Genomic DNA, 27228 nt, shown 5'->3' with positions numbered 1-27228 from the left:
GAAAACAATGTTTTTGATTTGCATTGGTTATTTAATATGAATGGCACAATGCAGGAGTGTATTTGGGGAAGTATGAATGTACATAACATAACTGTAAAAAAAATATTGTCTTCAAATAAATACTTTTTATGGTGGTTTTTTAATGTAAAATAAATAAATAAATGCGGAGTATTTGAAGCAGTTTGGTCCTGTTAACTTAGTCATATGAAAAGGTTTTTCAAAAGCTAAAATGCAAATGTGATAGCTAAATGGATAGCAGGCTAATTGCCAGTAAGAACACATTACAATACTTCTCTAGTCAGCGTATGCAGAACGGCTATTATGAATATTCTAGGTGTGTGTCTTATATATACAAACAGATTTTAAAAGAATTGGTTCAATGTTTAATTAAAACAGTTCAAGATGCATTCTGACTAGAGTGGCTTAAGTAGGATTAAATGTTATGAATTAGATATTATTTTTCCCACTGAGCGTCACTTACGGGTCTCAGAGGTCTGTATTTGTGCAATACTTGGTGCAGCCTGGTATGTAAACATGTTTTGAGTTTCTTTTCTAGTTTCCAAGTTAATAATATAATCCATAGCTGTCCGCTACTTAAGTTTTTTTTCAGTTTGTTTTTTGCAGCTATCTCAGTGTAACAAGCTGTGTTCTATGAATCCAGATGTGCCTGATTCCTCAGAGCAGCCTCTAATTAGAAGGCACGGTGCACTGTTAAATATATCTATAAAATATAAGCCAGGAGGCTCTGGAGAGGACCATGGAAGGGGTGGCTCCTAAAAGAATTCCAGCAGTCTAAAGAAAAAAAAAATTGAAGCAAATATCAGGTGTTGTTGATCAACCAACCCCACTGAGAAAGGTCAGACACCTTCCTCTTACTATCCATCATTCTTAGTTTGCCCTCTTCACTGTCTTAATTATATAAGTTAAGAGTGTTTGTTTGATTTTGTCATGAGCAGGTAGTAAGATATATACAAATCAGTTTATATATACTTTTAAAATTGGTTACATGTGTTATATCTTGTTACTTATTTTAAATATTACATTTGTCACTCCTGGAGTTAAGTAATGTCTTAAAGGTGTAGTGCCCCCATACAGGTTTAACAGATAGTATGAGTAGAAGAATGTTGCCATGTTGAATTGTTAAATTATATAAATATTATAAAAACACAATTTTGAAAAATGACAAATGTTTTCTTAATTGTCTTTGAGAGGAATATTAACAGACCATAGTGTAAGCCAGTTGTTTTATTTGATCCAATACTGTGTACAGGAGTCTGAACAATAGAAGCCAGTTGTGTGTGTGTATATATATATTTCATTTAGTCTGTCGAATTATTAATTAATTTCCCCCCATGATTTTCTCCCAATTTGGAATGCCCAATCACTTTTCTCCTCACTGCAGCAATTCCCCTTATGGCTCAGGAGAACCGAAAATTCAGTGGGTGTCCTCCGATCCCACAACCAAGTCTGCTCCTTTTCTTCACGAAGGAACCTGAGAGCAGAAATCAGCAAGCTACTGACCTCTGGAGGACAAAGGCCAGCCCTGCAGATGTCTGCTCTGAGCTCACTGGGTGCCTGGCCAGCAGGGTTTGCTGTAGAGCGATTAGGAGAAACAGACACTTTCAGTTTTACATCCGCCACAGCCAATGTGACGCTCCCTTCGGAGTCCTCAGTGAAGACTAGCCTACTTCGCACAGCCAGGACGCGAGCCTGCGTTGTATGACACCCTGTGCTTCTGTCCTATTTTGCTACATAAAGGCAAGAATTGCCTTGGTATGTGTTTAAAACAGGGTCCTAAAAAGACTCTTTTGGGTCATTCCAGCAGAAGGGAGCAAACAGGATTGGCTGCATTTTTTTGACTGATTCCACTTAGTTATAAAACCTTGTTCTACAAATTCATCAGATTTTACAGTTCACATGAAGGTGATATCCAACTGATTCCTGAAGTGCGACCCAGGGATGCCGTTAATTTAAAGAAAATAACAAGAAACCAACAGCTCTGTGATCTGGAGCAACAACCAATAGAGTGGAAACAGCTCTGGAGTTCAAGCTTCTCTGTTGTGTGTGTCTCGCTCCACATACTCTGTCAGCTCATTGTCAGCTCACCCAGATCACACAGACAAGAGCACTGTGCTGCTTTCTTCCAAGCACTACAGCTTCTTCATGGGGTCATCACGAGTGGTGCTGGCTGGATTGCTCTTTTTGGGATTTGCTTTGCATAATGGTAAGTGTAACATGTTAAATAGTGACGTTATCTTTGTATAATGCGGGTGAGGGTGGGGGGTGGGGTGTAGTAGATAAATGGGACATATGGAGTGTACCTATAACGTGTAATACAGCCCTTAAAATGTATAAAAGTTACAACTTTCATATGACTTTATAAAAACATATTTAGCATAGAGGACATGTATTATTATTATTATTATTATTATTATTATTATTATTATTATTATTATTATTATTATTATGTTCCATTGGAATACATTTAAGTGTTACTCTGCAGGTTATTTAGAGCGAATACAAGTTGTTTTCATTAAAAGTACAACAGCTTCCACTTGTGTGCATGCTCTGAAAAACATCAAGCAGAACAAAGCAGTGATTGCTTTAGATGATACTGTAGGTACCTTTGGGTTATCATGGAGCTTTGTTCATCTCTGTGAGGGGACATAGTAAGCATATTGTTAAAGTACTGTAAACAAACAGAACTTTGTCGAGTAAAGACACGTCTGTGTGGAATTTTAATTCAGTGACTACAAGCATTCTAACTGGCAATTTTATTGTTAAGCCAGAGGTGGTGCAAAGCTACTGCCACTTCAAATTTTATAACACTTTTAGAAGGAATTTGATTTAGTGTAAACATTTCATTAACGTTTTGTCTCATTTAATTTTTTTCTGTAGTTTAAAGATTTTGTTTGAAGATTTTGTATTTTTCCCGACTTTCTGACAATATAGCTGTCCCATTTTGAGACTTTCCTGGTTGTAATTGTGTGACACAGTATAGTCGTTATTTAATTGAATCACTTAGAATCAACCAAGGTAGCTATTTCGTATGTTAAAATCTGCAAACAATCTTTTATGTACAATTAATAACACACGTACAGACTTCAATGAGAATGTCTGACTTTAATAAGCATGTAAAATTCCATACGTAAACATGTGAAGCAAATTATCCCTTGACTGTGCCCTTAAACTAGGCTCTGGAGCAGCAGATCAGTAATGCAAACAATGTGCACTTTTACTAACCCTAAGTGCTCTCTCTATCCTTGTAAACATTTACTGCACTATAATGTAAAAGCATTACAAAGTATGCAAAGTATGTTAAATCAAAGTCCTGGTATTGGCACGTTATTTTAAAGCATGATAAATACATAATAGCTGTGAAAATGTACTAGTATCGCAAACTGGAAAATTACAATGCATACTTTTTTAGGGGGGTATGCCTACCTAAAAATGCATATTTCTACAGAGTATATATTTAATCAATTCCTGTGTTGTGTGATGCACTGCTGTTACTGATTCATTTGTATGTTGGTGAGATGAAATGAGATTAAAAGCTGTATAACAACAAATTCAAGCGAGCCCAGCTCTTTTGCAGTCGTTAAGGTGCTCGTTTGTGCTGTTTGAGAAGGCACATTGATGCCCAGCCTCTGCCCTGTTTCATAAATTATTACATGATTGTGAAGTCATGGTGTAGCATAGACAAGCATGGGAGATCCCAAGTACAACAAAACATTGAAAAATCTATGAAAGACATATAACAACATGGTGAATTGTAAATGTAGTGTGGTGAGTTATAAACGGTTCTCATTTGAGTGGTGATGTGGGCATAGGGAGAATTCGTCAGTTTTACTGACCTATACAAGGATTTTTGAGATGCAATTGCAAAGGTGTTCTGTGGATGTCTTGTCCAGTACAATCTAACAAAATTTCATATCAAGCACCCGAAACATTATTGACTGGTACAGATAATAATTGAGCAAATATAGTGTCGCGAATCAAGGGTGTTTAATAACTCACAGAGGCGTTCTCATCAACCAACCCTTTATTGGGAAAGCAGCCCTCCTACATACAGCAGGATCTGCCAGAGGCCAGAATTGAATCGAAGCTGCATCTTCACTGTTTAACATATATTTATATATCAGTGTCCAAATAACAATAATAATAAAAAAAACAAAACATATTTCAATAGGCAACATTTATTGCAAACCCCACATTGATGATAAAACCTACTAATCAACCTAAAGGTGCCTCTCATAATTCCTTGCACCAGTACATTTGTGTATGATTGTATACACAAGCTAAACAGATTAATTTTTGCCCTTTAAGAGCTAATACAGAGGAGGGGGCTAAACTGCAGCAATATGAACATAAAAGCAAATATCAATTTTTATCCTTATTGTTCTGTTCACAGACAAGCTTACGTTCACATTCAGTTTATCTCTACACTGTGTGTTGAGGTATGTTTCTGCTTCAGCTTACACATGCATGGTTAATCCTGCTGTTTGTGTTTTCTGCAGGTCAGGCAGACGGAAGCTGCCATGGCTTAAGGCACTTGGCGAATGGACGCACGTTTTTCCGCTATGGTGGGATTTATGCAACGTTCACCTGCAACCCTGGTTTTAGAGTCTATGGGTACCACACCAGCAGCTGTGTCTCAGGCCGATGGACCAGGGCTTCTCCTGTGTGCGTAGGTGTGTGAAACAGGGTCAGTTGATAAACAAGTAGCTGATGAAATATCTGTATGAGTAATAAAGCTGCAGTGTCCCACAAAGTGTCCATTTTTCATTATAAAATCTTATGGAATACCTGACTACTACGTTTTTTAATACTGTAAAACCATAAAGATTTGTGAGCCCTATAATACGCAAAGAACTTTATCCAAAATACCCATGGGTGTGTTCACCACCATATATATAGATATATATATATATATAGTATATATATATAGATTATATATATATATATATATATATATATATATATATGTTTTCCACTATGGAACCAATCATGAAATGCTAAGGACAAGCTGCATAGCTATATTTGATAACAATGTTATAGACATGAACTGAAGATCAGAACTGGATAATTATTTTCTGAGAAGGGCATATACCCAGCTATCAGTAGTGAATAATGATATAAATAACAACGACTAGAAAGACAATATATTAAAGTCCTGAAAGTGATCATTCCTTTACCTTGCATGTGGTGCTTCTACCCATAAATTTTTCCTAGGTTTGCAGATTCCTTGCCTTGCATTGCCCCCCAGCACTGACATGTATAAATCTTTCCCCAGCTGCCGGATGTCCAAGCTCTGGGAGCATGTTACATGGCAGTAGCACTGTGAACCAGGACAGATCGTTAATCTTTTTTAAATGCGACAAGGGGTACAAACTCTTTGGATCACCTGTACTTTACTGCAATGGCAAAACATGGAACAGCACCGAGCCTGTTTGCAAAGGTAAGCAAGTAAGCAAAACACCTGCTTTGACTGATAGAAAGAACTTGTATGTGCAGCTTTCCATGGAAGTGAATAGTGCCTAAAAATAAATAAATACACTCCTGCTTTCTGACTAGCTCTATATAAAGATCAGCTCCCTGTGAAGTTACTGCTTTTGTTGGATAAAATAGACCTGGAGCATAATGGGAACGTTGCGATCATTTTTTCAGTCCCTTAGGTAATGGGCAGTGTTGTTTGACGTACTTTTGTTGCGTATTCTGACCCCTGCTAGACACATTTTTCAGGTTGAAGTGGAGGACTGTAGATCACAAATGTGTCTGGTTTTAGTGCCAAATTCAAATGACATTTTAGGGAATTGGTTCATGCATTTACAGTATAAGAACCAATGATAATCGATTTCTCAAAAAATTGCAAAGGCATCCCCTATCCCTGGTCAAGCACAAAACCTCTTTAGAACCATCCTGGAGTAACTACCCTGAATAAAAAAATAAAAAGCAGCATGCATGTACACTTTAAAACCCTAATGTAACATTCTTCTTGTTGCAGAATCCGATATAATGAGCTCTGACAAATTCAAGCATCTCAGTCTAATCAAAGCCAACCTGGGGCAGAGCCTGAATGCACCATCTGCCTTGAGAAATATTCTTAGAATTCAATATGGTAACATTGCAAACTCAGCTGCCAAGGACATTTTCCACAAGCAAGAGTTATTGTCAGAACTCCCAAGGTCATCAAACCCCAAATCAGGCCAACGAAACGTGGCCTTGCACCAACTACAGGTAAGTAACAGTGTTCCTGACAACCAAATAGAGGATGTTTATCTACAAGAGCACCACCAGTCTGGTAGGACAAGTTCATGGAGTCAATCCCCTAGCAAAGACAGTAACAAAGAACCAGCTGGCTATCAGAAATTTTTCTCCAAGGCATTGGAGGTGTCACTAGCAACCACATCTCCAACCTCAATGCTATCTGTTACGATGTCCACATTCAAAGCCCCAATAATCTCTTCATCGAAACCAGCTAAGGACTCCATGTTTTCATCTTCAACAGCTTCATATACATTCAAATCTACAGCATCTGATTCTCCTTTATTCAATGAATCAACTCTATCTGAGCTACCAGCCAGTTCTGCCCCAAGGGAGGAAATTCCTCCTCTCCCTACCTCTGCTCCTGATTTAAAACAATTGTCTTTAACATCAGCAATGGAAGTTGAGATAGAGACTACTGTATCAGCACCCAATGTACCTTCACCATCTATCAATGATTCATCTCCTCTTGAACAACTAGTTTTAAAAGATAACTCTGTGACGGCAACCTTGCCTCGTTATGGTACAGTGACTTCAGCGTTGAAAGGAGATTCGTCACATTTGTCCTCCCAGGTGTCACGGGCAACACCATTGGCATTGGAACATGAAATTGTCACAGCACCCTCAAGTAACACAAGGTCTGCTTCTTTGTCTTGGCTTCAGTCAATATCTGGAGTACATAGGATTGATGCTGGGAATTTTGCTACACCTCAAAAGGTTACCCCTATCCCTGTTCATTCCAATGGAGAACACAGCACAATGGGAGCAATATATGAAGTCAGCACCAATTACTCTAATAGCACTCCTTTCCAAAGTATATCCGAGGAGGATACTGAAGGGAATCTCATCAGCACTAGAGCAGAGACACTCCTGGGAGAGAATGTAAGTTTTCAAGGAACTGCCTCAGCACCTCAGGAAATTGAAACAGACAGCGCAATTCAGGCCCGCTCTCAGGATATTTTTAGAGGGGATCTGGGGATGAAATATGGCCCAAATTCAACCATCTCTCTTGGTCCAAATGAATATGAATCTAGTGTACCAGTTAACTTGGATATTGAGCTAGCTGATGATTTGCAATCTGTGTTAAATAGTGCGGGGCAGTCTTTGGCTATTGTAAGCAGTCTTCCCCAAAATGCTGTTGACCATGGGAGGATGTCTGCAGAACCCCAGAAGGATTTACAGCTGGTAAAAAAAGCATCAACAATGCTCACACCTGAAGCATTAGGGAAGCCTAGTACATGTAAAGACAGGCCTGTAACTGTAGAAACAGATGTGACTGCAGGACAACACAATCAACAATTTCCTGCCATGCAGAACTCCACAGATGCAACAAGCCCAGATATTTTAATTACAAATCAGAGAGTAGTTAACGTTTCTGCAGAACAGTTTGATGCGACGGAACACACAAGTGTCAGGAATGATTTAGCATCATTTAACTCTACCTCGGACTGGGAGGGCCAGGCATCTTCTGCTGGAGTGAACAGTACTCAGACAGAGGAAAACCAGGCTCCATTTAAAGAAACTCTCTTTGATAAAATAAACATTTTACCAGACAGCTTTCCAGATCGTGCGACCGACACAGCTGTTTTGTATCCCAACTTTGTGGAAATTACAGTTGATAAGAGGCCAGTGGGGCCTTTCAAAAGGAGACCTGTTTGTCCTTACCCGCCACTGCCAACCCATGGTACTTTCTATTTTCGAACTTTGACCAACCCCTCCCATGTGCAATACAAGTATTACGTGCAGTACTCCTGTTACCCTGGTTACACACTCTCAGATGGGGACGTCTACAGCTTTTGTCTGCGCAATGGCACCTGGAGTGGGGTCACGCCTGCATGTTTAGGTTAGTCATCATTTTACACTGTATAAACTCACGCAAAACTGGTCAAATGCTTTTTGCTAATCATTAAACTGCTGAAGGCATTAGTCGAAAGTTGTACAGTACATACCTGACTTTATTCTTTTAACAGGGAGTTATGCACCCAAGCTGAAAGCCACGTCAAATTATGATCATCTATTATTTGGTAGTTCCTTCATCAAGGGCACCTTGAAAAGAAATGTACTATTAAAAAGATATATAGAGGATCCTGAATAATCATTTGTGGTATACGGTTTTTATTCCCCGCAGGGATTATTTTAACTGCTTCGACGCAGATACATTTTGGATCCTGTTTATGGCCTCTTTGTAACCGTCTTTAGATAGAATCTTGAGCTCAGAGTGTCAATTTACATCCTCTCTGTTGTTTCCTACCTTAACTGTTTTTAATGAAGGGGCTACAGGCTGCTCTGATAAGTCAGACACTGGCAGATCGGTAACTGGCATTTCTTGAATAAACTCGTTCTCAAGGAAATCGAAGTCCAAATCAAAACAACAATAGAAATCTGAAATTATTATAACATTTTAAGGCATTGGTGTAGAAACTAAAGATGGAATATATGATTCCAATACACACATACACACACACACACCTACCTTAACATTAGGGTTAGGGTTTTCACTGTATCGGTGGTGATTACGAGAACAGAGCGCACAGGAGGATACATTGTAAGTGGTGTGGTACAATGCCATGGTCTCAAGAATAAGCACAAGCTCAAAGAGAACGTTTCATATGTTCATGTAACAGGGAGAGATCTGTGTTGACTCTGCTGGCGTGTTCACGGGCTGCAGGAAGAAGGCGGCAGTCGTCCAACAAGTGGCATGGCAGTGACATGGGGAGGTGGGAAAGTGGGTGTATGGACTTTCCCCCTCTCTGAATGGCTGAGAGGCGCGTCTTGGGAGATTGTTAGCCCTATAAATTAACGGTCTGTTGTTTCCTCAGATCTGCCCTTTTAAACGCGTAGAGTGCGCGGAAACACTGGTCCACGACTGAACGGAACGGAGGTTCAGAGTGAGACAGTGAGGGAGGGGAACCCTTGGGCAGATCCCTGAATAAGGATAGCTGAGCAGGCTAGGTAGCCGGCAGCGTAGGACGGTGATCCGGGTCGCACGGGCAGCAGCGACCGGGATATTGCTGCAGAGTGCAGCACCTTTTCTTTGTAGTTTTGTTACTGTTTTATTTTTCCTGTTTCTTTGTGCCTTCGATTTTTGCAGTATTGTTTTGAAGCACCTGTGAGTGCGCCTAAACTGTTTACCGTTGCTTGGTATTCCCGTGGTTCTGTTTACCATAGTTGGTAAGCAGACCACGGACCAACAGCGACCTCTGCGGGCTAAAGAAACCCAACGCGCCCCTGAAATAAAACTGGGCACCTGTGTGGTGTTTTCAATTACACCTGTCTGTCTCCTGGTCAGTGAATTACCCACACCCCTTCCACAGTTCAACAGAATGGCATAGTTTTACTTGGCTTGTCTTGCTGCTGCACCAGGTAAATAGGGTGACCCGTCTTTCTGCACCTGTGTTTTAAAGTTGTTACAAAACACGTATAGGTGGCAGTATTGTTTGAAGCACAGCTCTGTCCTGAATTTCAGCAGTACACCACTGGACTGGAATGTAAGCCAAGACACATTCGAAACTAGTCCCAAGAAGCATGCTATCGCACTCATATTATTCACTCATGTTATTCCACTCCAGTGGGATAACAAAACTATATCCCACACTAGACATACCCACTCTTGTGGTATAAATATTTACACCGTATGTCATGATTGCTTTTAGTTTATCTAGATATTATTACTGGATTGAAATGGATCAGGCGACTAGTACAGTTAGTAGTACATGGAGTCTGAGCTGGTTGTGCTTAAATTGGCAGGTTGGTGCAGTAATGGTTGGCACAGGATTGGCAGCCTGAGTTGATACTGTTTGTGTTTTGTTGAAGAGCATTGATTTGAGTCTGGATCGTGCCAATGCAAAAGCTTGTACTTATGCAGATTGATTTGAATCATGGATGAAACACTGATGTTGATGCTGGATTTTACCATATGAAAGAAGTTACTTGTCCGGAAGATCAAATCTTTATGAGCAAATAATGTTCCGATGTGAGATATTTAAAGCTACCCTGAAAGAAGAATGACCTCCCAGGTGGAATAATTACATTTACAGAAGAATACAGCGAGACAGGACAAGACCAGCATCATCTGTTATGTACTGTACAGTATATCCTCATGGTGATAAGTTAACTTGCTATAAGTAAATTAGGTTGCAATATGCTCAGGCAACGTAGTGTTTACTTTTCAACTTTTAAATTTATCTCCCATGTGGCTGAAGGCCTGTCTAAATAGATCAGCCCTAAAAACGCTCAACACCCTCCCCCTCTCCCGAAATAAGGTGCTGACGCTTCACCTTTGATTTGCTTTGTTCCTGCTTGCATTTGGATTCTTGAATGAACTATTTTTAAAGAAGAAGAATTATTTTTAAGAAGAAATTGAACCTCTTACAAAAGGTTTTGTGATGCATTTCAGTTGTTTGAAGTATGCTGAGACTTGAGAATTTTGTGATTAGTTAAATTATCTGCGATTGGTCCCTGTTTCCATGTATTAGGAAACCATTTACAAAATGTTTTATTAAGAATGTTTTTGAGTAACCTGTTTTTGTAGCTTCCTCAAAGTCTGTTTTTTTAATTAAGTTCCTGTGAAATCTTAGAAGTAGAGATTTAACCAGACCCTTAAAGAGCAAACACTAAAATCTGGACAAAGAGACCTGAAAAAGGGGTCCTGTTGTTGTCTCTTCTGAGAAGAGGTCAGTTCATCAGCCTCAGCCTGTCATAGGCATGGTCTAAGTTTAGCAAACTGTGACTCTCCTAATATGGGGAGTATCTATCAATTCAGGCATGAACAAGGTTGTGCAGTTTTGTAATGGGATGGCCATCAAATATAAGATTCCGAGACAGCGTAATATTTCGCAATTGCATTGCAAGACAACCCAAAGGAACCGAAAGACAGGTATCTCACTGGTAGATTTTTATGACATATTAGGACACCATATAACATTAACATTAAAACTAGCTCTACTTTAACAAATATATTGTAAATAAAAAACAGAACTAGACACAGTTGGAAAATGGACGGAGACACAGGAGACATATTTAGACCAGGGCATCTATGGCCAAAAGTCGAATGAAACCTGCTGAATTATGTTATGTTAACATATTGAATTACTGAGTTTTCCATATACTTAACAAACAACTGACATTTTGAAATCTAACATGAAATACTAGACAACTGTTGTGGTTTCCAGTAGAATTTTATGACATAATTTTGTAGTTTTTTGATTACATACTGTAATTGTAGGTAGGAATTGTGTGTTCCATGTTGTTGCTGCTGATTCACTGGGTTTCTGTAGGAACTGACTAGACAAAGTTACAGGTTCAATACAGAACTAGAAACTGGGAGAGCATTGATAGGCCACCTCTTGTTCATAACTTTTTACTTATGTTTTTATTAAACTGTTAATTCAAATAATGTTTTGTGTTTTGTGCCCTGTGATACAGAAGTCACCCCTTGTGCAGTTAACAATGGAGGCTGTTCTCAGGTCTGCAAGGCAGGTTCCCAGAAGCAGACAGAGTGTAGCTGCAGAGAGGGGTTCACCCTGCTTGAGGATAGCAGAACATGTAGAGGTACAGCAAACAAAGACAGCCTGAATAACTAAGTATATCCACATTTTATAGGCCTGGTATGCTTTAAGATGCATGTATCAGAACCGTCAGTTTTATAATTATTTTTGATAGCTCTGTAATGGTGAAATATATTAAGCTAATTTCACTGGTAATAAGAAGCGTGATTCGTGCAAACTGAAGCTTACTGGTTTAGATCCCGGTAAAGGTTTTGATCTTGGCTTGGTTTGGATTGGGTCTCCTCACCACACCACAGTGACCACTACTGGTCAGGTGGCAGACAAGGCCAGACGAGCCAGGCTGAACTAGCTTGGCATCTTCAGCCCTTTTCTGTACATTGCTGGTTGTGAAATGGATATTGAAATTAGAATTGCCCCCAAAAAACTTTTGTTGACCTCAGTAATGATGATTGCAAGTTTTGAAATAATTTGGGCGAGACGGTGAACCAGACTAAAGTCTTAAAATGACCAGTCTGCTCCTCCTCAAAAGAGCCTCCCTGAAACTTAAGCAAAAAAGATACTGAGCTCAAACATCTGCTGTTCTGCTTAGTATGCTGGTATTTACTGTATGTTCGACTGTGTCTTAATAAACAGACTAGAGGCTGTTCTCCTGTGCAGTTCCTGAGTAAGGTCTAAACAGCTGAGAATGACATCACAATTGGATTTGTGCTATCATTGGCCATTGGAACACATTCAAAGTTCATGATATATATGATATATATATATATATATATATATATATATATATCTATATATATATATATAACTCAACTGGTTATCTGTGTAACCTGTTTTTTTATGGTAGGGTCACCTGTAATGTGTCATGTACTGTATATTCCCTGAAGGGAATATGTATGCTGCTAACACACCTTGTTCCATATGTGCAGATGTTAATGAGTGTACAGAGGGACAGCATTACTGTCAGCAGGCTTGTGTCAACACCTTCGGCTCGTATGAGTGCAGTTGTCGGCCAGGCTACCTGCTGGCAGATGATGAAAGGTCCTGCTCAGGTGAGTGTCTCCTCTTAGGTACAGTATAAAAATAATTCATACAGTTAATACAGACAATTCATACAGACTTAAAACGTTTAGATGCAGAACTATATAATGTGCAAAACAAGCTTTCTTTGAACTAATCACATTGAATAACAATTGAATTACACCTGTATTTGAGAGGGATTGTGCTACAATTAAGCAGTTAGTGGAATTATAACATTTGCTATTGACATGTTATTACATTGTCAGTTAGAGGAATTATTAATATATATTTTTGTTGACATATTATTACATACGCAGTTGATATGTTAGATTTACCTGTATAAGATATGGAGGCAAAGTCATGCAGAGTTTTGTCACACTTACAGTTAGCATAACATTTTCTGGCATTCAGTTATGCTACAAGGCTCACATCAAACTTATCACTGACTATACATATACAAACTTTCAAAATAGAATATATGCTTGTAAAAACAACAATTATATTCATTTTATATATACAGTATTGAATAGTTTTTGCTTTTGATAAATAATAATGCATCTGTTTTCCAATTAAAATAACTCTACTTATCACTGACTATACATATACAAACTTTCAAAATAGAATATATGCTTGTAAAAACAACAATTATATTCATTTTATATATACAGTATTGAATAGTTTTTGCTTTTGATAAATAATAATGCATCTGTTTTCCAATTAAAATAACTCTAAAGCACACGGTTATGCAAAATACCGCTTGACATCTGATGACTTTCTGATCAAATGAAATTGCTGCCAAAATGTAAGACTGGATAAAAAATACTGTTAAACCGAAATTAAATGACATGAAAATATAGTAAGATATAACTGTGACCATGACCAATTAAATATGGTATCTCACTGACCACTATTACCTGTTATGTACTGGTACTTGTAGTACTTTCTCAATTGTTGATGAAGCCAGTTGTGCTGAGAGTTTTCTTGGCCATATTCATGTTTTCATAATCTTCCAGTAGGAAGGAAATCAATTGCAATGTTGAAACCAGACATAAAAAGTGAGCTCTTTAAAATGTAAAGCAATAAAGAGCATTGCATAATATACTTGTGTAAATTCATTTAAATATGTTTCTAGGATGCTCAGGGACTTAGTGTTCTAAATATAAGCATGTGCCCTTTTCTAGAAATGTCTGAAAACGGTATGACATTAACTTTGGTGTACAAACTAACCAATAAGTGAAAAGGCAATTCAAGGAATTCTAGACTTGGGCTTATAAATACATGTTATAAACAATGGCATAGTTATATCTTCTTCCACTTGACAGAATGCAGAGTAATGCAACTAAGCAATGCTTCAGTAATGTTTTTAGTGGGGTAATTTAAGTTTAAATTTTAAACTAGAAAAAGAAAAGTACTTACTCTTTTCATTTTAGATTCAGTACCTCTCAGGCATAAACATTAGCTGTGAATTGTTTCCTTATGGTGTGTTGCAGACAGAGACGAGTGCACAGTGAACAATGGCGGCTGTCTGCACCACTGCTCCAATACATTTGGAAGCTACAGGTGTTATTGTGAGCCAGGCTTCGAACTGGAAAAGGATCAAAGACACTGCAGAGGTAAAAGTCTCATTTTTATATTTAGAAGAAAACTAGGAGTCACTGACATTCTGTTAAAACATATGAAGAACTGATTTGGAGGAGAATGCATGGAAGAATCTGAATATTATAGTTTAAGGGTGTTTCTGTGAGACACATGTTTTGCCTATTCATTTGCTTGAATAATTTTGAATTGTGCATCCTGGTGCATCCCAGTGTGGTTCTCATCCTCAGATTTGACATTACTCCCTCAGATATTGACGAGTGCCAGACTTCCATAGGAATCGCTGGCTGTCTTTTCGGCTGTATCAATACCCTGGGAAGCTTCCTGTGCCACTGTCCAGAGGGGTACACACTAGGTGCTATGGATGGTCATTGCAGAGGTACATGATTCCAAAGCTGACCACTGGGGGAGAGTTCCACTTTAAAAAGTATTTTCAAATACCCACCTCATCTTACTTTTGTTAAATTGTGTGCACTGTGTATTGAAACAATTTTACGGAATCAGTCATGTTTTTCATATTTTATTCACATGTCCTGGTGCTTTGAGGTACAGTATATCACACTGGCATTGTGTGCATTTGCAGAACTGAACCTTATTTTTACAGTAAAAAAGTTTAAAAAAATACAATTAGAATATTAGAACCTCTAGGCATTAGCCACACATTTGGATATTTGCAAAACAAAAATCAGTTATCTAAGCGATGCAGGGGTCATAATACTTCATATTGCCATCTAGTGAAATCCTATGGACGTGCGTTTGACACCTGAAGTATTAAATGTAATGGGCTCTGTTTCTGATTCATCTCATGGTCTAATTATTGGATAGTGTCACCATGTACAATGCCAGTGTACCCAATTAAACTTCTGCCACCCTCAAGACTTAATTTACCAAAGCTGCCCGTTAATGAAGCACAGCTTCCAATTCGTTGTTTCCATGATCTGCCACTGAACAGATATCGATGAGTGTGCGGAGAACAACGGACGAGGTCTCTGTGCGATGGAGTGTCAGAATGCTCCAGGCTCTTACCGCTGCTCCTGCTCCTACGGGTATAGGCTGGCAGGAGACGGGCGATCCTGCATCGCCGAGTGCCCCTCCGGCTACAGGAAACAGAGGAACAGCACAGAGAGGAGCAGCCCCCACCAACGGAACCAACAGTGTGTCGGTAACTACTAACATAAGCTAACATTGATAAGCTGGTTAAGAGTTTAAGCTGGTTAATCATGACGGTCCTTCATGAAAACTACTTGTGTGTTTTAAACATTTCTTCATCTGTTTGCCACTTGGTGGATTTTTTTTGCTTTTCAGTAACCGGAACTTTATTCTGTGTCAAAAACAATTATTTAATTAAAATGCAGTTATCATTGTGTTGAATTTCTGTTATACGTTAATAAACAGTCAATAGATATTCAATAGGTAATAATAATGGTAATCATGTAAGGTATGAGCAGTTCCATTTATTAATTTTATTTCACTAATATTATAGAATGTTGTTGAATTTACTATTTGTAGACATGTATTTAGAGTAAGGCTGCAGCTTTTAAAGAGTTAGGGACTTGGGTATAAAAGCACCCCACTCTCCTGCAGATATAAATGAATGCCAGGAGCTCCAGCAGGAAGAGCGGAGGTGTGAGTGGAGATGTCTGAATCTGCCGGGGTCGTATCGCTGCATCTGCCCCCAAGGATACAGGATGGCCAGTGAGGGCTATCACTGTGAGGGTGAGTTCACCGCTGTTGTCTGTGAAGTGCTTCGGCTCCTCAGTCTGTTATGTTGGTAATATATATTGTTTCCCATTTCAGATATAAATGAATGTACCTATCAAAATGGAGGCTGCTCCCACATCTGCCTCAACAATAGAGGAGGCTACAAATGTGCCTGTCCCAAGGAATACAGCTTCAGCCCCTATAGCCGGAAGAAATGCCAGCCAGTCAAAACATAGACATGCAAGTGATAAAACAGGAGTCCTGTAGAGAAGAACTAAACTCGCTCATGTTAATTCTACAAGTGTGCTGAATCCCAAAAGCCTTAGTTTGACTTTTTAATAGTTGCAGACTGCAACCGTAACCCTTGCTGAAGAGAGGACCTGGTTATCCAGGTCTGTATTTTTGTAAGGATTCTTAAAATGTAATTTATTTGCAGAAGCAAAAGGTACAGTTCAGCATTACCAACTTGGGATCAGATCCCACTGATCTGAGGTCTCTCAACAAATTTTGGACATGTGTTCTATAGTCCCCAATACATAGGAATGTCAAACAGAACGTATAAGCTATTAAGATGGTATGCCTATGATATTCTATATGAATTTGCAATTTAATGTGAATTCCAGTCTCCAAGACAATTCTGTTTCCAAGGCAAAGAAAGTACATTGAAAAGATAATTTAGAGAAAGCAACCCATTAAAAAGTGCATTTAGTTGTAAATCTGTTGTGTTGCATACCCACTTGTTGTAAATACCATTGTGTTGCCATCTGCTGTAATGTAATTTTTGTTCATAGAATTGAATACTTTGAAAAGCTCAGTAGTGCTTCTGGGTTTTTATGAGGTTCTGCGTTGATATTAATTTACATAACAGTTACAGATGTTTGTCTGAATATATTATATATTATATATATATATATATATATCTATATATATATAATATAATATATTAGATGTATATATATATAATATATATATATATATATCTATAATATATATATATATATAGATATATATATAAAATATATATATAATATATATATATATATATTTTAGACCAGACCAGATCAGAAAGATTTGTGGTGGAGATGCTTAGTAAACCACAGTGGTTTTTTCTTTCAGGGGCAAAATGAAGCTTAAATGACTTTACATCAAAATAACCACCCACAAAAAAAAAAAGTTTAACTTAAACTGTGGACAAACATGACTACAAAGAAAACATTTTACAAAATGCTTCAGTTTTTTTTCCTGCTCCATTCTCTTGCTATTTTTGGCTGGCCTGGTGCCAACCCAACTAATAACCAAGCCCACCCTACTTAAGAGGCTGTTAAAAGATATACACCTGTTAATGTTTCAAAACTGTTCGTTTCTAACATGTTTTGTATAACATGAAGAGTTATTGTTTAAAAACACACACACACACACACACACACACACACACACACACACACACACACACACACACACACACTGCTGTGCAAAAGTCTTAGATATGTTGCATTTTTCTATTCTAGTACATTCTGAACATCAACACTTTACTCAAAGCCTCCACTAGTGTTTTCAACTATTATAACAACCTTGACTTGCATAAAGAAGGAAAAACATTAAGTGAAGTAGCTGACATCACTTGATTTTCAAGGTATGGTATCTGAAGCGTAATCAACAAGTACAGAAAAACATAATCTGTAATTGACTAACCCAGGACTGGAAGACCCATAAAACTGTCTAACATGGATGAGCAATACTTGAAGATAATATCCTTAAAGAATAGAAAGATGACAAGCATTGAATTGACAACAGAACTGGCAGAAGGCACAGGTGTCGTTGTCCATCAAATCAACTGTATGAAGGTCAAAATCAGGACTTAAAGGATGTGTTGCAGTAAGAATACCCCTGTTAAGAAAGAGGAACAAGACTAAAAGGCTAAAATATGCACAAGAACACAAAAATTGGACAAAGGAACAATGGTCAAAGGTGCTTTGGACTATTGATTGATGGACAATGACAACTGTGCCTTCTGCCAGTTTCTAAACAAACACCTAGCTCTACTCGAGCAATAACTAAAACACACTGGAACCTAAACTATAAAACAGGACAGCTATGCTGTTTACCTGTTAACAAAACACACAGTTTTACAAATACACAACAAAAAGGCTATACACGGTATCTTTTTTTCCATACGATTCAGCACACTCTCAAGTGGGCTCTCCACACAGCAGCTATATCTCTGTTTAAATTTTTAGGGACATTATGTAGAGTATAGAGCTAGTTTTGTATTGTGTTTGTATATTGTAGAACACATTTATCGCTGTATCTTCTTACTTTATTTATGCATTATAATCAGTTTCAATATTTTATTATTTAGAAAAACATTTTTTGCATTTCCCTTAATTGAATAACCTTTTCAATTTTAATAATACAAAAGGTATTTATGCTTGACCTCTCTTCTTTCTATATGGTGGCTTTTGACAAAGAAAACCTCCCACTGATCTAATGATCTAATCTAGACGGTTGATAGGTACCTGTTACATTTTGTACTGTCCTTTTACTTTTTTGATGGTGTTTTCAATATGTTTTATAATGTAGCCTGCGTTCAGATGCTTTCACTTGAGTTCAAGATCAGCTTGGGTTGTAGCTGCCGAATGTTATTTCACCAGTGACATGTGTAACACAGGCTAGATCGGCAAAGTGCCTTGCTGTGAATCAAGTTAACCTTTGTACGGCATGTACCTGCACACAATACCTGTTCACTAGATAGAACTGGTTCTTACAACTATGCACACACTTTGCTGATCTAGCATCCATATGTATAGTGAAATACACCTATCTAGCAACTAGATATATTTGAGCATATCATTTGAAGATATATCTGCTTTGGTGTACTGTATAAAAGATAAGTTGTATGTCAGTCATAGACAGAAACACCTTCATTATCATTGCATTATTACTTCAGGGAGGTAGGAGATTTGGAAACATCTCCTATTATGTCCACATGCAATATTAAATATACCTTTACTTTATCATGAGACTATCTCTCCTGTTTTAAATTGAAAGACAAGGCAACCATGTATACAGATTGACAGTGGTATGAAGGATGAATGCAAACATTAAGAGTGCACAATTTGAATGTATTATACCTCGTGACTGTTACATCGTAGTTTTGTTACACTGCAATTCAATTAGCACCATTTCTTAATAAAGCAAAATACAACTGTGAAGGGTTAGAAAAGCTAGTCACGTGCAACTCAGAAGGTTATATGGATGATAAGAATTGTTCCCTTTGCATTGTTTGCTTTGTAAGATGAACGGTTTGATTTTCTTTTAACATTTTGGTGTGCAAATTCCATATTATCTTCATTATCAACAGACCTAACAGGCAGACACCTTACAATCGAAGCTACAGTTTGCTTGTTTTGAAGTAATTCGCAATTTTTCTGAAGCCCAGATCCCGCCACTGAGACGATAACAATAATAAGCCACTCAAGCCAGGTAGATCCAATTTCAAGGAGACTGAGTGCATCCTTTTAAATCTACTTGAACTGTAATGCTCTGCCTTGCAGAAAACTTGAAGTGGGACTTCAAAGAGCACAACGATCACATTTTATATAAATCTTCAATGAATCATTGTGGGTAATTACTGCTGCAGGTAGTCGGCGTTCATTCTGAAGGCATTCTCTATCAAACTGTTTACTTTTGAATTTGCAACAAAGAGAAGAAAAACATTACTTTAAGAAACATTGGGCCTTATTTCCCACTTTATAATTTTGTGAAGTAAATAGTTTTAAAAAATGACCTGGTTCTTATTTTCCTGTTACTCTTGTAAGTATCAGTATATATTTTTTGAAGTGGTGTTATATTGAACAGCAGGTATATATTTTTTGAAGTAGTGTTATATTGAACAGCAGGTATATATTTTTTGATGTAGTGTTATATTGAACAGCAGATATATATTTTTTGAAGTAGTGTTATATTGAACAGCAGGTATATATTTTTTGATGTAGTGTTATATTGAACAGCAGGTATATATTTTTTGAAGTAGTGTTATATTGAACAGCAGATATATATTTTTTGATGTAGTGTTATATTGAACAGCAGGTATATATTTTTTGAAGTGGTGTTATATTGAACAGCAGGTATATATTTTTTGATGTAGTGTTATATTGAACAGCAGGTATATATTTTTTGAAGTAGTGTTATATTGAACAGCAGATATATATTTTTTGAAGTGGTGTTATATTGAACAGCAGGTATATATTTTTTGAAGTAGTGTTATATTGAATAGCAGGTATATATTTTTTGAAGTAGTGTTATATTGAACAGCAGGTATATATTTTTTGAAGTAGTGTTATATTGAACAGCAGGTATATATTTTTTGAAGTGGTGTTATATTGAATAGCAGGTATATATTTTTTGAAGTAGTGTTATATTGAACAGCAGATATATATTTTCTGATGTAGTGTTATACTGAACAGCAGGTATATATTTTTTGAAGTGGTGTTATATTGAACAGCAGGTATATATTTTTTGAAGTGGTGTTATATTGAACAGCAGGTACATATTTTTTGATGTAGTGTTATATTGAACAGCAGGTATATATTTTTTGAAGTAGTGTTATATTGAACAGCAGGTATATATTTTTTGATGTAGTGTTATATTGAACAGCAGGTATATATTTTTTGAAGTAGTGTTATATTGAACAGCAGGTATATATTTGTTGATGTAGTGTTATATTGAATAGCAGGTATATATTTTTTGAAGTGGTGTTATATTGAATAGCAGATATATATTTTTTGAAGTGGTGTTATATTGAATAGCAGGTATATATTTTTTGAAGTAGTGTTATATTGAACAGCAGATATATATGATGTAGTGTTATACTGAACAGCAGGTATATATTTTTTGAAGTGGTGTTATATTGAATAGCAGATATATATTTTTTGATGTAGTGTTATATTGAACAGCAGGTATATATTTTTTGAAGTAGTGTTATATTGAACAGCAGATATATATTTTTTGATGTGGTGTTATATTGAACAGCAGGTATATATTTTTTGAAGTGGTGTTATATTGAACAGCAGGTATATATTTTTTGAAGTAGTGTTATATTGAACAGCAGGTATATATTTTTTGATGTAGTGTTATATTGAACAGCAGATATATATTTTTTGATGTAGTGTTATATTGAACAGCAGGTATATATTTTTTGAAGTGGTGTTATATTGAACAGCAGGTATATATTTTTTGATGTAGTGTTATATTGAACAGCAGGTATATATTTTTTGAAGTAGTGTTATATTGAACAGCAGATATATATTTTTTGATGTAGTGTTATATTGAACAGCAGGTATATATTTTTTGAAGTAGTGTTATATTGAACAGCAGGTATATATTTTTTGAAGTGGTGTTATATTGAACAGCAGGTATATATTTTTTGAAGTGGTGTTATATTGAACAGCAGGTATATATTTTTTGAAGTAGTGTTATATTGAACAGCAGGTATATATTTTTTGAAGTAGTGTTATATTGAACAGCAGGTATATATTTTTTGAAGTAGTGTTATATTGAACAGCAGGTATATATTTTTTGAAGTAGTGTTATATTGAACAGCAGGTATATATTTTTTGAAGTAGTGTTATATTGAACAGCAGGTATATATTTTTTGAAGTAGTGTTATATTGAACAGCAGGTATATATTTTTTGAAGTAGTGTTATATTGAACAGCAGGTATATATTTTTTGAAGTAGTGTTATATTGAACAGCAGGTATATATTTTTTGAAGTAGTGTTATATTGAACAGCAGGTATATATTTTTTGAAGTAGTGTTATATTGAACAGCAGGTATATATTTTTTGAAGTAGTGTTATATTGAACAGCAGTATATATTTTTTGAAGTAGTGTTATATTGAACAGCAGGTATATATTTTTTGAAGTAGTGTTATATTGAACAGCAGGTATATATTTTTTGAAGTAGTGTTATATTGAACAGCAGGTATATATTTTTTGAAGTAGTGTTATATTGAACAGCAGGTATATATTTTTTGATGTAGTGTTATATTGAACAGCAGGTATATATTTTTTGAAGTGGTGTTATATTGAACAGCAGGTATATATTTTTTGAAGTAGTGTTATATTGAACAGCAGGTATATATTTTTTGAAGTAGTGTTATATTGAACAGCAGGTATATATTTTTTGAAGTAGTGTTATATTGAACAGCAGGTATATATTTTTTGAAGTAGTGTTATATTGAACAGCAGGTATATATTTTTTGATGTAGTGTTATATTGAACAGCAGGTATATATTTTTTGATGTAGTGTTATATTGAACAGCAGGTATATATTTGTTGATGTAGTGTTATATTGAACAGCAGGTATATATTTTTTGAAGTGGTGTAATATTGAACAGCAGGTATATATTTTTTGAAGTAGTGTTATATTGAACAGCAGGTACATATTTTTTGATGTAGTGTTATATTGAACAGCAGGTATATATTTTTTGAAGTAGTGTTATATTGAACAGCAGGTATATATTTTTTGATGTAGTGTTATATTGAACAGCAGGTATATATTTTTTGATGTAGTGTTATATTGAACAGCAGGTATATATTTTTTGATGTAGTGTTATATTGAACAGCAGGTATATATTTTTTGAAGTAGTGTTATATTGAACAGCAGGTATATATTTTTTGATGTAGTGTTATATTGAACAGCAGGTATATATTTTTTGATGTAGTGTTATATTGAACAGCAGCTCCAGTGACCACATGTATACTACAGTTAACACACTTTTTACTTAAGGACTTTACAAGCCTGTTATAAATGATTAAATAAGGGTTGGGGTGTTCTTATCTAACCCTAGAGATGTTTACAATCAGAGAAAATAAAAACAGAAGTTTTTTTTTGTTTTTATTTTTAAATTACACTGTAAAACATAGGTGGATTTTAAACAATGATCAGGCATACATACATACTTTAACAACATTACAACATTAAACGCTTCATACAATTTCAAATGGACACAAAGACACACAGAGTGCAGGCATTTGTTTTGCAGTATTGTTAAATAGACATAAAAGTACAATTAGAGTAGGCAATGAATATATAGCATAACAATCTTATCAAAGGATATAGTTACAAATACCTAATTGTTCCTACATATTCTGTATAGAACCAAATGGTAGGTTGTGGTGATTTTAGAACCATTTTATGGTTCAATTCTTATAAAAGAAAGGCATTTCAAACCAACATGAAAAAAGGTTTTAAAGAGTGACCTGCTGTGGATTGATGATTGATTCCACACAGCAATTCTGGTACTATGAATAGTTAGTGTTCTGTTTAAATTTTTGCAATAGCTGCATGCAAAACAAATATTTTGACAAATGAAGGTTGCAAAATGTAATTATTAAAGGTTACTTGAAATGTTAAGTGCAAGTGATATTAATTTAAATTACAAGTGAAACAGCCTTCATTTCTTTTACAAACCTTATAATCATGAACAGGCAAAATGTGTTTAATTCATAATGAAGGAACATGCCTTAAAAAACAAAATAAATATCACTACAACATCTTAACATTGAATCCATCATTTTCTTTCTATTTAAAAAGATCAATTACATAAAATATATTTGGAAATAATAACATGATACAGTAATTTGCTCTGCTTTATTAGCCATATTCTGAGATTAAATTAAAAAGAATAAAAATCCACTGTTTTACCACATAGATTACAGCTTCCTGTGGCCAATGAGCCAAAACAAGAACTGATTTTTTTTAACTGAATTTAACCATTTCAGACTTTCACATTTTTGGATCCAAATATGGTATCTCTAAATACAAACCTTCTGAAAATCAGATGGCATTTAGTCTGTGAGATAGCAGGGAGGGGGTTAAAATCCTCCCTGCTTAAAAAAAAAAAAAAAAAACATGTGAAAATGCACTTTTGGGTGAATGGGCTAAGGGTTTGTAATTGTTTTATTGTTTTATTGTTTAGATAATCCCCTGCACCTGGTGCTAATTGTAAATTGGAGCCAGGTGCAGGGTATTTAAGAGAGGCAGCCAGGCTGTTCTGGGCTGTTGCTGAGTGAAGAGCCTGACTGCGTGTGTGTCCAGATGTATCAAAGCGAGTGCTGAGTGAAGCCCATGCGAGTTTGGTGTTTGGGTCAGGTAAACGGCTTAGCTGCTCTGAGCGTTGAGTTAGGTTCCCATTGGTGTATAGTCAGAGCTCCAAAACAGAGTTAGGTGTTTGTTTCTGTTTTTGTTTATTTCATTTGTGTTTATTAAAAGTTTTTATCAGCGCTATTTTTCTTTCAATCCTGTGTGTCGATCGTGATTTGTGAAGGGAAAAGAACGCAAGTGAGCCTGTTTGGTGAGCCTGTTTGGTGAGCCGGTCGTCACAAGTCCTATTCAGAAGATTCAATAAGAATATTGCCACACAAAGGCACAAACTATTACCACTGTTGGGATTTTGTTGCATTGCATACATATACTGTATGATCTTCAACATACAGTAGCAGCTATGTTGACATAGACTATCAGTAATTTAACCTGGTGCCACAAGTACAAAATTGAACCATAAATGTTGAAGGCTGAATGGAGAATTCTGTGTTTGACCTCTTTGACGAAAGCGCTTTAAGTGCTTGCAGAATCAATGAGCCAATTGGTAGGACCCATTTTTTTTCAACAGGAAGGGGGAATCATAGACGTGATGTCTGTCCCAGGCATCATGTTGCCATGGAGTTGGGTAGCAGTTTGTGTTATATTACACTGTGTAACCAAAAAAAAAAAAAATTATTCCTGGGTAGTAAGTGTTATTTCCTAATTGCTTATGCCTCAAAAGTATAGAAAATGGCTATTATTCCCCCACAAACTTTGCTTTTGTGACCAGGACAGTGATATTTCAAAATATCACTATTTCCAATGGGGAAAATGGGCAAATGTGTGTCTTTTCATTCACATAGTCAGAAAAAAACAACATATGAATCCAAATTAACACGTATTTATACTAAAGTAATACAAAGATGACTACAAAAGATTTAGAAGGGAGTAGTTTTTATATTTTTAGAAATGTGTTAATTTGGATTCCTATGTTTTTCTGACTTTTATGTGAACACATTTGCCCATTTTCCCCATTGGAAATAGTGATATTTTGAAATATCACTGTCCTGGTCACAAAAGCAAAGTTTGTGGGGGAATAATAACCATTTTCTATTCTTTTGAGGCCTAAGCAATTAGGAAATAACACTTACTACCCAGGAACAAAAATCGTCTTGCATAGTGTTATTTACCAATCGCCTTTGATCTTGAGCATTGCAGACTATGGCAGCTGAGTACCAATTGGTAGAGCTCAATGTGACAACTTAGTAGAATACTGTAAATTATTCTGTCGCAACTTTTGTTGTTTTTATTATATTTGCTTTCTCTAGCTTGTTATAACTGTGTTATTTAGTAAATGGTCCTCCCAAAGGAATACCAGGCATGTTGTAGAGTGTGACGAGTAGTGAACTCCATATAGCCCTGTATAATGCCCTGAGGTTTTTTTTTATCATGAGCCGGTAAGCAGCAGGTACAAAACATTCACAGTCTTCATTATAAAGGAGTATCAATAAATACAGTTAAAACACCACTATAGCTTCAACGCTCATTTCTTTAAAACCTCATATCAAATTAATATACCACAATTGTTTGAATTAGCAACAATATGGGTCATTCTCCAGATAGGAGACAGTTTCAAAAAGCTCAAGTAATGAGGACAAACTTTTGGACTACAAGCAGTGAGATATCAACCTAAGTACTGTAAACAAAACTCCACCAGCCAGCTAGCTTGAGCCTAAATATAATATTACATATATAATTTTATTATTGACATATAAAAACTATGTTGATTACCTTAACAGCAGTGTCATTAGGTCTACCTTACTATGCTGGTCTCCTTGTAGTCCCAAAAGGACTACTTCGGGCTTAAGTTGGATGAAGCCAGGGCTTTTAGTTGTATAGCCCCTTGTCTTTGACATTCTATTCCTCACACTATTAGAGTTGCAAACTGTGACTGTTTCTAAATCTAGACTTAAGACTTATTTTTTGACCTGGCTTAAATAAACATTACTGACGTTGCAGTACCTAGTGCTCTGATCTCATTATTGATACGGTTTTAATACTAGTATTCACAAGTCCTGGGTCATTAATTAGTTACCAGACAATTTCTGCATGCTTATATAGAAGTCTCCTGAAAACTGCTGCTGTGTGGGAATAGAAAAGCAGCTGCACAGTTGTAGTGGACCCTTTAAGTAAACACAAGAATGAAGAGGTGTCAGGTAACTGGTTCCAGTATAAAATGAAGACATCTAATTGGATCAAACAAAAAATTGGCCTACCTAATGGTACTTGAGGTGAGGTAGTCCAAGATTAGTACTAAGCTGGATCTGTGAAACATGCATCTGAAAAACGAGTCGAAGGTTAAGACCAGTGCTGCATTTACCTGCTCTTGCCGGAACAGGTTGTTGGCTATGTGTACGGTGCAGTCGATGTGGATTATTCTGCAAACTTGAACGCGCCTATTGTCAACTGCATTAGAACAAACCCTGAGTTATATCGGGTGGTCTACCATAGCACGCTGCCACAAAGTGCTTATACAGGGTGCAACAGTTTTATTAGGACATGTGACAGCCAAAAGATTTGTTTGATTCTGAAAATAACCTCTTGAGTGGTTGAAGAAGGAAGCACGTATCTGTCAATGGATAGGCTGTGTCACTGAAAGAAAAATAGACCATTTTTGCTGCTTTGTTCTATTCTTCATCTGAACTTCATTCCAAAAGCCTGTTGGATCTAGAGATAATGGAAGGTGAGGGACAGTGGCACTGGCTACAGTTAAACATAGTTCTTACCATCAGTTATATTAATTCTTACATGAAAAACTGAGTCATGGGTTTCTGCCAATTGTATTAAATTGTGTGGCATTTTTTGAAGCGGGCTGCTGGTACAACTAATCACATTGTACTTTTTCCCAGTGAATCAAACCAAGGTCTGTGCAGGGCTACGAAATGGTCTCAAGTTAGTATGCTTCATAATCAATGACTGTTATGCCACTGGCTCTGTATAAACATTAACCAAGCACTGTTTTCAGTCTCCCCATCCCTGTGGTGATAACCTGCCTTT

At 36.4% G+C, this 27228-nt stretch overlaps 1 protein-coding gene across 1 annotated transcript; it reads left to right on the top strand.

The window, feature by feature from the left end:
• The first annotated feature begins 1741 nt into the window (after positions 1 to 1741).
• Positions 1742 to 16918, top strand: LOC121320641. The gene is made up of 11 exons (XM_041259156.1): positions 1742 to 2224; positions 4518 to 4691; positions 5294 to 5458; positions 6005 to 8107; positions 11689 to 11814; positions 12698 to 12820; positions 14279 to 14401; positions 14635 to 14763; positions 15337 to 15546; positions 15969 to 16100; positions 16182 to 16918. Exons 1-11 carry the CDS (start codon positions 2164 to 2166, stop codon positions 16319 to 16321), a joined length of 3486 nt encoding a protein of 1161 aa, XP_041115090.1. The 5' UTR covers positions 1742 to 2163; the 3' UTR covers positions 16322 to 16918.
• The last annotated feature ends 10310 nt before the right edge of the window (positions 16919 to 27228 follow it).

The sequence above is a fragment of the Polyodon spathula genome, chromosome 9, assembly GCF_017654505.1.
Source record: "Polyodon spathula isolate WHYD16114869_AA chromosome 9, ASM1765450v1, whole genome shotgun sequence".
Lineage (NCBI taxonomy): Eukaryota > Metazoa > Chordata > Actinopteri > Acipenseriformes > Polyodontidae > Polyodon > Polyodon spathula.
Note: the sequence above shows the minus strand (reverse complement) of the source record. Positions and strands in the feature narration are given on the sequence as shown.

Coding starts and splice junctions, on each gene's coding strand:
- LOC121320641 (XM_041259156.1), top strand. CDS start 2,164: ATGGGGTCATCACGAGTGGTGCTGGCTGGATTGCTCTTTTTGGGATTT. Junction 8,108..11,688: donor GGTCACGCCTGCATGTTTAG/GTTAGTCATCAT, acceptor CCTGTGATACAG/AAGTCACCCCTTGTGCAGTT. Junction 14,402..14,634: donor GGATCAAAGACACTGCAGAG/GTAAAAGTCTCA, acceptor TTACTCCCTCAG/ATATTGACGAGTGCCAGACT.